At 45.1% G+C, this 12,422-nt stretch overlaps 3 protein-coding genes across 6 annotated transcripts in view; 2 read left to right on the top strand and 1 right to left on the bottom strand.

Annotated features, from left to right (window-relative positions):
• Nucleotides 1-12,422, top strand: part of LOC110156377 (NLR family CARD domain-containing protein 3-like) — a 234,805-nt gene that overhangs the window by 18,992 nt on the left and 203,391 nt on the right. The window lies entirely within an intron of this gene.
• Nucleotides 1-12,422, bottom strand: part of LOC129411105 (NLR family CARD domain-containing protein 3-like) — a gene marked incomplete at its 3' end in the record, with an annotated part of 207,923 nt that overhangs the window by 117,516 nt on the left and 77,985 nt on the right. The gene's annotated exons all lie outside the window — the stretch shown is intronic.
• LOC129411095 (NLR family CARD domain-containing protein 3-like) lies at nt 8,018-10,636 on the top strand. The gene is made up of 5 exons (XM_055160996.1): nt 8,018-9,027; nt 9,096-9,263; nt 9,329-9,493; nt 9,647-9,693; nt 9,887-10,636. Exons 1-5 carry the CDS (start codon nt 8,180-8,182, stop codon nt 10,444-10,446), a joined length of 1,788 nt encoding a protein of 595 aa, XP_055016971.1. The 5' UTR covers nt 8,018-8,179; the 3' UTR covers nt 10,447-10,636.

The following is a 12,422-nucleotide window of genomic DNA, read 5'->3' as shown; positions in this document are numbered from 1 at the left end:
ACGCGCTTTGGAAAGTTTCTGCCGATGTTACGTTTACTTTTTTAATCGTTATTCCGTCATGTCATTTCTCCAAACAACCCTAACTCATGTCGAACTGTAGGCGCCAACTACCGGCGCCGACCAACCCGAAACAGAACCTTGCAAACCGATCAACTACTGGACCGGTGAGTCTCGCTAGCGCTTAGCTTAGCATTCCCATTCACTACAATGTGTTAGCCTAGCCTAGCCGCTTCCATTTGTTTGTATGGAGCTGTTAGCATGTGACTTTTATCCCCGTTTTTTCTTTTTTCTTTTATTTTATTTTCTTTATTTTTTTTAACTCTGTTTATTGTGTCAGACATGTCAAAAAGATCAATCAGCCCCCCAAACAAGACATACTGAAATATACATGTCATTATATTCATCAATGTAATAACTTAGGACCCTTTTAGATTAATATTAATATTAATATTAATATTAATATTAATATTAATAAAAGCAACTGAACATTCACACAGACAAAAAGTAACAATAATTCTATGGAAGATAATTTAGTTTTTTTTTTTGTAGTCCTAGTTTAGTCCTGGTTTAGACCTGGTTTAGTCCTGGTTCTGTCCTGGTTCAGTCCTGTTTTAGTCCTGTTTTAGCCCTGGTGTAGTCCTGGTTTAGTCCTGTTTTAGTCCTGGTTTAGTCCTGGTTTAATCCTGGTTTAGTCCTGGTTTAGTTCTGGTTTAGTCCTGTTTTAATCCTGGTTTAGTCCTGGTTCAGTCTTGTTTTAGTCCTGGTTCAATCTTGTTTTAGTCCTGGTTCAGTCTTGTTTTGGTCCTAATAGTTTTTCTAATATTAATAATAACAACAACGTGTACCAGTCACGTGACTAAGCGCGGGCCAATCAGCGCGTCGTATAACCCGGTAGTGAGAGTCTTTGGAAACTTTCTGCTGAAGTTACGTTTACTCTTTTTATCGTTATTCCGTCATGTCATTTCTCCAAACAACCCTAACTCATGTCGAACTGTAGGAGCCAACTACCGGCGCCGACCAACCCGAAACAGAACCTTGCAAACCGATCAACTACTGGACCGGTGAGTCTCGCTAGCGCTTAGCTTAGCATTCCCATTCACTACAATGTGTTAGCCTAGCCTAGCCGCTTCCATTTGTTTGTATGGAGCTGTTAGCATGTGACTTTTATCCCCGTGTTTTATTTTTTATTTTATTTTTAACTCTGTTTATTGTGTCAGACATGTCAAAAAGATCAATCAGCCCCCCAAACAAGACATACTGAAATATACATGTCATTATTAATATTATTAATAATAATAATATAATAATCATCATCATCATCATTATCATTATTATTATAATAAAAGCAACTGAACATTCACACAGACAAAAAGTAACAATAATTCTATGGAACATAATTTAGTTTTTTTTTGTAGTCCTAGTTTAGTCCTGGTTTAGTCCTGGTTTAGTCCTGGTTTAGACCTGGTTTAGTCCTGGTTTAGACCTGGTTCAGTCCTGGTTCAGTCCTGTTTTAGTCCTGTTTTAGTCCTGGTTCAGTCCTGGTTCAGTCCTGGTTCAGTCCTGGTTTAGTCCTGGTTCAGTCCTAGTTTAGTCCTGGTTCAGTCCTGTTTTAGTCCTGCTTTAGTCCTGGTTCAGTCCTGTTTTATTCCTGGTTTAGTCCTGGTTCAATCCTGGTTTAGTCCTGTTTTAGTCCTGGTTCAGTCCTGGTTTAGTCCTGGTTTAGCTTTTGAAAATATTAGAAAACTATTTGACCAGAAACGAAGACCAAATGAACCTCACTGGACTGCAGTTTATATCGAGTGTTTATTGGATCATTTGCCGTGTATTGCACCATCACTGACTTTCCTTTCGGAACAATAAAGTATTTTTCTGTCTTTAGGTTGGACCGAGTCACCGAGAAAACTTTCTAAAGTAAATTAATTAAGTTCCCTTTTTTTTTTTTTTTTTTTTTTTTTTTCCCTGATAACTGAGATAATATAAGTTTATCTGTCATGAATAAATGGGCTTTGCTCTGTGTTGTTCTTGTTTTATGATTTGATCTGAGCCTTTGAGCAGATGATTTACAGAAATGTTGAATCGTATTTCAGGACTCGACACGACTCTGCTCCTGAAGAGGCTGAAGCAGGAGGGAGACTCAGATCAAAGTCAAACCTGCTCCACGACTCTGCACGTCCAGGTGAGTCTCTCTGTTCTGTTTCCATCACAACAAACTCCAAACTCACACACACACAACAACACGACTAAGACACGACTGAACCAGGACTGAACCAGGTCTACGACGGGTCTACGACGGGTCTACGACGGGTCTACGACGGGTCTAAGACAGGACTTACACAGGACTTAGACAGGACTTAGACAGGTCTAAGACAGGTCTAAGACAGGACTAAGACAGGACTAAAACAGGTCTAAGACAGGACTTAGACAGGACTAAGAGAGGACTAAGACAGGTCTGAACCAGGTCTGAACCACTAAGTGTAGAAGGACAAACTATGATTGATGTGAACAGAACTAATGAAGTGTTTAGGAGGAGAAAAACTCGACTGTTGAAAGTAGAGCCCGACCGATATGGATTTTGTTGTAGCTGATATGAAACCGATATAATGGGAGTTGGCGCTGCCGATATCATCGCCGATATATTTAGTGATGTAAAAATTCACTGTAAATCTTGAATTGATTAAAAAACTTAGGTTTGGCTCTAGTGGATTCTAAATTGGGTTTATTTAGGCAACATTTATTGTTATTCTGACTCTTAACATCATATTTACAGACAGTAGGTTGGCCTAATGGCATTTTTGCATCACATTCTAGACAATAGTGATGGTTATTACAGTTTTTTTTTTTTGGAGAACCGGCTCTTTTGGCTCGGCTCACTAAAGCAGCTGGCTCTTTCGGCTCCCAAGCGACTCTTGAGATTGTTTTGTTGCAAGCAGGACTAAACCAGAACTGAACCAGGACTGAAAAAGGACTAAACCAGAACTGAACCAGGACTGAGTGTCGGGACTCGGTCTCTCCCTCACTCGAGCCCAAGATTAGTCCTGGTTTATTCATTTTATGCTGAACTGCAGCCAAATATGCACTTTTTTTTTATCCTATGCACATGCAGATTTCTGAAAGTTTCGTTTTCAGCCGCTGCTGCTGTCAAACTACAGGTCTACAAGCGGTTTGAAGAGAAAAAGTGAGAAAAAGAGAAAAATATGGCTCCCAATAAGAAACATGCTCCCGTTGTTCCCTTCAAAGAGCCGGATCTAAGAGCCGCTTCGATCGCGACCGACCCATAACTCCTAGCTAGTAAAGAAACTACCGCTATTAGCCTTTAGCCGTAAAAACGTGCGCACCGCGGTAATTAATTATATGCATAAATGTGGATCATTCACACGTCTATTCACAGCTCATTTACATATCAATGCTGGTCCAATAACAAATATATGGCCAATAAAGTCAATTTACAATAGATCAATAGAAAACGGCCTGTTTATGTGTGAGAGCTACAGCAGCTAATCACTAACAAATGACCAAAACTAGCTTCGAAGTCGATGTATTTCCAACACTCACCGCTCACACAGGCTCCTCCTCACATCACAAGTCTGCACTAATAAATGTCCTTTTAATCCAGACTCAAACCGATTAAAAATAAAAAAGAAAATAATCTCAGTGTTGCGCACCGCAGCGGATGTAAACAAACACACGTGACTGAAGTGACTCTGGGGGTGTGTTCAGGGACAGTACGGACACACACACAAATTACACCGCCGATAAATACTGATGCGGAGCCACATATTAGGACATTTATCTGTCTGTAAATTGGATTAAATGAACATAATGTAGAGAGTCTAAGCTTTATAACGAGGTATAACATGCCCACGTGAAATATCGGCCCATATCAGCAAGTATATCGGCCGATAGCCAACATGTCTCCAGGTGCCCGTATCGGCCGATAATATCGGCCAGCTGATATATCGGTCGGGCTCTAGTTGTAAGTCCAGTGACGTCTTCTGTCTGCAGAGGCTCCACAGGCTCCTGGCCTCAGATTACCCAGAATGCTCTGAGGGTGAGGAGCTGAGCACAGAGGTTCTGAACATCACCCTGGACTTCCTGAAGAGGATGGACCAGGAGCATCTGGCCCAGCGTCTGCAGAACTGTACGACCAACCCAAACCCACGTACAACAGGTAAATCCTCCAGCTGAGACCAAACTATAGTGAAATTCTTCATTCACATTGAGCTCAACTCTAACATCCACCTGGAAGTTCACTCCAGTTATGGAAGAACATTTTCAATTAATTTGTCCCATAGACTTTAGAAAAATTCAAATATTAAGAAATGTTTTGTGGAGGGTAACCAGTTATGTGCTAAATAAAGTCTGGTTGTTTAAAGTCCAAAGGCACTTTTAAAATGCAAAATTGAGCTAAAAGTGCAGCACATTAGTGAAAAAAATCGTTCACTTTGGTATAAAAGCGTGAAATTTGGCACAGATACTCTCTATGAGCCTCTATTTTGGAAAAAGGTGTTGGCCACTCAAAAATTCTGTTCAAATGGTTATTATATAAATTATTCAAAAGTGATCCAACATTTGATATAAATACTCTCTACAGGACATGATCATAGAAAAAGACGCTTGTCACAAATTCAAGATGGTCATCATTTTTAAAGATGGTCACTGTTCCTGTAGATGAAATATTTCACTTTGTGGTCATATGGGTTTGTCAAAGCCTGATCTTGATCTCAGAAGCTCAGCAGGGCCGGACCTGGTCAGGACTTGGATGGGAGACACTGGGAAAATCAGGAGCCACAGGAGGGCGCCGGTGTTAAAAATCTGTTGATGTTGTGTCCTTAGGCAAGACACTTCACTCACATTGCCTAGTATGACAGTGGTGTGTTTGTGTGTGTGTGTGTGTGATGGTGGTGGTCAGAGGGACCGATGGTGCAGATTGGCAGCTGTGCTTCCGTCAGTCTGCCCCAGGGCAGCTGTGGCTACAATAGTAGCTTATGTGCTCCTGATGAGGTTCAATAACAACTGATAATATATTTTTTAATATTGTATTTTCTTTTCTTTTTTTTTTAAGTGCATTCATAAACAATTTTTGCAACAACAAATCAGTCTGAGTTCATCTACTTGCTGCCTGGACATGTTACCCACTACATTTCTAAAGTCCGTCCTCAACAGTTTTACTTTCACCACTCACTCACATAGTTAACATGTCACTTCAATCTGGAACATTCCCAAACGCGTTGAAAACTCCGGTCATTAAGCCTCTCCTAAAGAACAGTCTTGATGCCACAGTACTGAACAATTTCCGACCCATCTCAAATCTGCCGTTTTTTTGGCAAAGTCCTTGAAAAAGCTGTTTACCAACAGCTTACGAACTTTCTCCAAATGAACAACTCCTTTGATGTTTTCCAGTCAGGTTTTAGAGCCACCACAGCACTGAGACTGCTCTTATCAAGGTGACAAATGACATCCGCCTGAACACTGATGCAGGCAAAGTCTCAGTCTTGATCCTGTTAGATCTGAGTGCTGCTTTTGACACTGTCGATCATGGGATCCTCTTACAGAGACTAGAGGACTGGGTGGGCATCTCTGGTACTGTACTGAACTGGTTCAAGTCCTATCTAGAAGACAGGAAGTATTTTGTTGAAATTGGAAACTGTGTCTCAGATCACATGGCCCTGACCTGTGGGGTGCCTCAGGGGTCAATCCTGGGCCCCCTGTTGTTCAATCTCTACATGCTGCCCCCTACAGGCCAGTTAATAAGCAGCAATAACGTGTCCTACCACAATTATGCAGATGACACTCAGATCTACGTCTCTCTGGCAGCAGGAGACTATGGACCAGTGGACTCACTTGGTCACTGCATCCAACAGATCAGTGTGTGGATGCAAAACAACTTTCTCCAGCTAAACTCTGACAAGACTGAAGTCATAGTGTTTGGTCCACAGAAACAAAGGGACAGTGTCAGCATCACCTCCAGTCTCTCTCTCTAAAACCTTCAAATCAGGCAAGAAATCTAGGGGTAATAATGGACTCAGACTTGAACTTTAACAGCCACATCAAATCAATAACATCTGCAGCCTTTTACCATCTAAAAAACAGAGCAAAAATCAAAGGTTTACTGTCTAAATCAGACTTGGAGAAACTTATCCATGTATTTGTCTCCAGTAGGTTAGATACTGTAATGGTCTGCTCACTGGTCTCTCCAAACGAGCTGTGAGACAGCTGCAGAACATCCAGAACATCCAGAACATCCACAACATCCAGAACGCTGCATCTCGGGTCCTGACAAGAACTAGGAAGTACGAGCACATAAGTCCTGGTCTCAGGTCTCTGCACTGGCTTCCTGTGCCTCAGAGAATAGACTTTAAAGCAGCTCTGTTTGTACAAGTCTTCTCCATGGCCGAGCACCAAAGTCCATCTGTGACATGTTAGTGTCATATGAACATCTCACACTCTGAGGACCTCAGGGACCGGCCTCCTGCTGGTGCCCAGAGTCACGACTAGACAAGGGGAGTCAGAGTTTCAGGTTCATGCAGCTAAAACCTGGAACAGTCTGAACATGTGAGACAGACTCTTCTGTGACGCTGTTTAAATCCAGACTCAAAACATTTCTGTTTAACTGTGCAAATAACTGAAAGGTTTTCATTCCGCACTCTTCTCTCCAATTTATTTCTCTCTTTTTTAATTTTAATCTTCATGATTATTTATGTTCTGGTTTGTTTTTATTATGATTTTTATGTATTTCTTATTCTGTAAAGCACTTTGAATTACTTTGTGTACGAATTGTGCTGTACAAATAAACTTGCCTTGCCTTGCAAATCATTTCCAGCTTCATGCAGTCTAATTGAGGTGACTTGTGGGTTTAGAGGCCTGAATCATTGTTATACAGTTTGTTATTTCATTCCACAGATATGGACCGTTTTTCAGGCAAAAAGTGACCATTACAATAAATCTGAAATGAAAATGGCCTTAAAATAGGAATACTGAAATCACATTCCTTTTATGAAGTGAAGTAGAAAAATTGTCATTATAAGAATTTAAGACAAAAGGAAAGTGGACTACAACCTTTTCTCTTTTTGCTGGGGGCCATTTTGGATTTTATGTACACCGACCACTAGGGGGCGCACCTCAACTTGGATCCATGTATTTTTAAAAACCTTAGGCCCAAACCTAACACCCTGCCAAAAATCTAAATCTTTTCCAGAAGTGGACAATCCTTACGATATTTCACAAATTCCCTCACAACTACTGAGGGCCTCTGTTGTCTTCCTCAGGGACTGAAGTTGAAGTTCACTGTGAGAAACTGAAGAGGCATCTGCAGCAGAGATTCAGTCGTGTGTTAGAGGGCGTGGCTAAAGCAGGAGACTCCGCCCCCCTGACCCAGATCTACACAGAGCTCTACATCACAGAGGGCGGAGCCTCAGAGGTCAACCAGGAACATGAGGTCAGACACATGGAGACGGCGTCCAGGAGACCGGCCGCTCCAGAGACCATCACATGTGAAGAGCTCTTTAAACCCCGCCCACATTCACCACAGCCAATCAGATTTGTGCTGACGAAGGGCGTGGCCGGCGTGGGGAAACAGTGCTGACTCAGAAGTTCAGTCTGGACTGGGCTGAAGGCCGGGCCCACCAGGACCTCCAGCTGCTGTTCCCGTTCACTTTCAGAGAGCTCAATGTGCTCAGAGACACACAGTTCAGCCTGGTGGAGCTGCTGCACCACTTCTTCAGTCCATCCAAACATCTCTGCAGCTTCCAACAGCTCCAGGTGCTCTTCATCTTTGACGGTCTGGACGAGTGCAGACTTCCTCTGGACTTCGGCCGAACCCGGGTCCTGACCGACCCCACAGAGTCCACCTCAGTGCACGTGCTGCTGGTGAACCTCATCAGGGGGAGCCTGCTTCCCTCCGCTCTCCTCTGGATAACCACGCGCCCCGCCGCGGCCAATCAGATCCCTGCTGAGTGCGTCTCCATGGTGACAGAGGTGCGAGGGTTCACCGACCCGCAGAAGGAGCAGTACTTCAGGAAGAGGTTCAGAGACCAGGCCACAGCCGTCATCTCCCACATCAAGAGCGTCCGCAGCCTCCACATCATGAGCCACATGCCGATCTTCTGCTGGATCCTCTCCACAGTTCTACAGAAACTTCTGGAACAAACAGAAACCAGAGCTGCCCCGGACTCTCACACAGATGTACGTCCACTTCCTGGTGGTGCAGGCCAAAGTCCAGAACATCAAGTATCACCAGGGATCAGGGGAGGACCTTCACTGGACTCCAGAGACCAGGGAGATGGTGAAGTCTCTGGGAAAACTGGCCTTTGAGCAGCTGCAGAAAGGAAACCTGATCTTCTACGAGAGTGACCTGAGCGAGTGTGGGCTGGACGCTGCAGCGGCCTCAGTGTACTCCGGAGTGTTCACACAGGTCTTTAGAGAGGAGCCAGGCCTGTACCAGGACAAGGTCTACTGCTTCATCCATCTGAGTGTGCAGGAGTTTCTGGCTGCTCTTCACGTCCATCAGACCTTCTTCAGCTCTGGAAAGAACCTGCTGGAGACACCACACTCCTCTGAGAGTCCAGACCCCAAAGCCTTCTACCGCTCTGCTGTGGACCAGGCCTTACAGAGTCCAAACGGACACCTGGACCTGTTCCTGCGCTTCCTCCTGGGGCTGTCTCTGCCGACCAATCAGAGGCTGCTGCAGGGTCTGCTGACTCACACAGGAAGTGAACGGACCAATCAGGAGACAGTAAAGTACATCAAACAGAAGCTGGATGAAAAGGGTCTGTCTGCAGAGAGAAGTCTGAACCTGCTCCACTGTCTGAACGAGCTCAACGACCACAGTCTGGTGAAGCAGATGCAGTGGTACATGAGAGGAGGACGTTTCTCTGATAAACACATGTCTCCTGCTCTGTGGTCTGCTCTGTCCTTCGTCTTACTGTCCTCAGACTCAGACCTGGAGGAGTTTGACTTGAGGAAATACCAGGCCTCAGAGACAGCTCTCCTGGGTCTGCTGCCGGTGGTCAGAGCCTCCACCAAAGCCCTGTGAGTCCAGACTGTATTTAAACTCTTGTGTGGAGGTTCTAGTCTCTAATGTCCCTCTCTGTCCTCAGTCTTTGTGGCTGTGGTCTGTCTCCTCACAGCTGTGGTCCTCTGGCCTCAGTCCTCAGCTCCTCCAGTCTCACACATCTGGATCTCAGTCACAACGACCTCCAGGACTCAGGAGTGGAGCTGCTGTGTTCTGGACTGAAGAGCGCCCCCTGCAGACTGGAGACGCTCAGGTGAGACGCTCCCATGATGCACTCTGCCCCCTTGTGTCCACATGAGTGTAATGCTGTGTCTTTAGGCTGTCTGGATGTCTGGTCTCAGAGAGGGGCGGGGCTGCTCTGGCCTCAGCTCTGAGCTCCGCCCCCTCCCACCTCAGAGAGTTGGACCTGAGCTACAACCATCCAGGACCCTCAGCAGAGCTCCTGACCGCTCTACGGGACCAGCGCCCCCTGCTGTCTGTCAGGTGAGACCACACTGCCCCCTGCTGTCTGTCAGGTGAGACCACACTGCCCCCTGCTGTCTGTCAGGTGTGGGTCCTGGTTCAGTGGGTCTCTGGTCCATGGTGGGTCCAGATCCTGGTCTCTGGTCTGGTCTAATCTGGATTTGTGTGTTTCAGGTTGGATCCTGCTGGAGAGTGTTGGATGGTCCCAGGTCTCAGAAAATGTGAGTCCTCAGTCCAAAGCAGAAACAGAAAACTCAAGGGAAGTCCAGAGAAAATATTATTTTCTATTTTTATTTAGTTATAAATTATAAATTAACAACATATTGTAGGTCAAAGACAAAGTAGAACCATCTCTAGTTTCTTTAAATTTGACCTGTTGTATTTGTAGTTTTAATTCAGCTGTTTGTGTTTCAGACTCCTGTGAGTTCTCTCTGGACCCAAACACAATTCACACAATTCTCAAACTGTCTGAGGACAAACAGGAAGTCACCTGGATGAGAGAGGAGCAGCTGTATCCAGATCATGAGGACAGATTCACAGACCAAACTCAGGTCCTGAGCTCCACTGGCCTGAGGGGGCGCTGTTACTGGGAGGTGGAGTGGAGAGGGGGGGTCGATATAGCAGTGAGTTACAGAAGAATCAGACGGAGAGAAATAAGAGAGGAGAGTAAATTTGGAGAAAATGATCATTCATGGTGTCTACGGGTCATGAATGGACGATACACCGTCGTCCACAACAGCACAGCAAGATACTGTCCACGAGGACCTTCAGTAGTAGATGATGTGTCCGTTGGCAGAGTGGGTGTGTTCCTGGACACTGAGGTTTTATCTTTGTCCTTCTATGATGTCCACTCTGATGGAGAACTGATCCATCTCTACACCTTCACTTCCTCTTTCACTGAGCCTCTGTTCCCTGGGTTTGGGCTGTGGTGGGATAAGAGTTCAGTGTCTGTGGTGAAAGTGAAAACACAGTGACATAAAAGAAGGACTCTGTGTAACTTTATGACTTTGTGAAGTGTGTGTGGTGGGGATGGGGCTGAGCAGTGCAGAGTTTTGTAAATGTCGACAACTGTTTGAGATTTTAAGTTTATCATGTAAACAATTATAATTCATCACATTCATATCGTGTTTTTGGACTTTTAACTGCGGGAAAAATTTAAAAAGAAAAGATAAATAAAAAACATGTTGCATTCATCTTTCCATGGGCAGGGGGGTGGTGAAGGTAACTGGAGGCATGTTTTGTCTGGAACTCCGTTATTCAGGTCAGACTTTAATCTGATCTTTGTTTTAACACAATCTGAGCAGAGCTACAACAGGTGATCTGATTTTTTTTACTGCTAAACTTGTCCCTCTCAAATAACATCACAGTCACACGCTCATCAGCATCAGCTGACCGTTTTTCACTCAGTCACTCTCACCTTTACCTTTGGCTTTTTTCAGACCATCGAAAAATGTAGAACTTAGAAGCCAGGGTGTTGGTTTGCATTGTCCAAAGTTCTTCTTCACTTACCTTCTGCATTCAGAGCGTCCTAATTATTTCACAACTTCACTGTCACTGTGAAGCTAACAACAACTAGTATGCTAACACCGCACTTCATGACAATATAACGCTTTAGCTGCAATGACACAACTCACTCTGTCTTATTTTCACCTCAAGAGAGCTGCTTATACAATACTAGTATATCTGCACTTGGGCAAGACACATTTTACTCAAACAGACTCTAGAGGGAGGGGTCTGGGTACAGAGGGAGGGGTCTGGGTACAGAGGGAGGAGTCTGGGTACAGAGGGAGGGGTCTGGGTACAGGGGGAGGAGTCTGGGTACAGAGGGAGGGATCTGGGTACAGAGGGAGGGGTCTGGGTACAGAGGGAGGGGTCTGGGAGGGGGAGGGTCTGGGTACAGAGGGAGGAGTCTGGGTACAGAGGGAGGAGTCTGGGTACAGAGGGAGGGGTCTGGGTACAGGGGGAGGGGTCTGGGTACAGGGGGAGGAGTCTGGGTACAGAGGGAGGGGTCTGGGTACAGGGGGAGGAGTCTGGGTACAGAGGGAGGGATCTGGGTACAGAGGGAGGGTCTGGGTACAGGGGGAGGAGTCTGGGTACAGAGGGAGGGGTCTGGGTACAGAGGGAGGAGTCTGGGTACAGAGGGAGGGTCTGGGTACAGAGGGAGAGGTCTGGGTACAGAGGGAGGGGCCTGGTTATTGGAGCTTTTCAGATTCTAGACTGTGATGATGTCAAACTTGAAATATTAAGAGAATTTGAGCCACTCATTTATCCTGAAACTAATCCGTGTATCACCGTATCGGAAACGATCTCCATCCACACACGTCGTGTCTGTGTCCACAATCCTTCCATATCCACACAGCTTTGTTTATTTGTTTGTTTACTTTTTACAGAAATGAAACTTAAACCACATGACTCATTTGCATAAACTAAGTGCTCGAAAAACGTCTCTCTCTTTGTGCGCTGATGTGGTTCAGCTTCTGTCGGACTAAAGGACACAACTCAGTGGAATATGAGTGTTCTTTCTGTGACAGAGGATGTGCTGCTGATGCTGAGTCTGTTCTGTGTTTCTGTCGTGTTGGAGATGGTTTATGTTAAACTTTTCAGAGATTATACATCTGCAGGTCATACACACAGACACGTTTATATGAATGGACAGATATTCTCGCCTCTTTAGTGTTTTATTGGTGAATTACTTCGCGGCGCACAGACCTACATCAGAGTATCAGTGTTTTCAGGCGTCCTCGCGGTGCTGGATCAGATCTGTACGAACATGAATTCATGGGAGCTGGAGGCACCAGATCATTCCGTCTCTGGAGCCGTTTTCAGTCGGATTAGTGTGAACGAACACTGCACCCACAACCAAAACCACTCAAATACGAACTAGTGTGGACGGGGCCTGAGTGCGTTCACATGCACATCAGTGTCCCAGTTATTATCCATATCCAGGTTA

Source organism: Boleophthalmus pectinirostris, unplaced genomic scaffold (assembly GCF_026225935.1).
Source record: "Boleophthalmus pectinirostris isolate CB_2022bp ecotype Guang Dong unplaced genomic scaffold, ASM2622593v1 HiC_scaffold_3, whole genome shotgun sequence".
Taxonomy (NCBI): domain Eukaryota; kingdom Metazoa; phylum Chordata; class Actinopteri; order Gobiiformes; family Gobiidae; genus Boleophthalmus; species Boleophthalmus pectinirostris.
The sequence above is the reverse complement of the archived record's forward strand: the minus strand, read 5'-3'. Positions and strand labels throughout refer to the sequence as shown.

Coding starts and splice junctions, on each gene's coding strand:
- LOC129411095 (XM_055160996.1), top strand. CDS start 8,180: ATGTACGTCCACTTCCTGGTGGTGCAGGCCAAAGTCCAGAACATCAAG. Junction 9,264..9,328: donor TGCAGACTGGAGACGCTCAG/GTGAGACGCTCC, acceptor CTGTGTCTTTAG/GCTGTCTGGATGTCTGGTCT. Junction 9,694..9,886: donor GGTCCCAGGTCTCAGAAAAT/GTGAGTCCTCAG, acceptor TTTGTGTTTCAG/ACTCCTGTGAGTTCTCTCTG.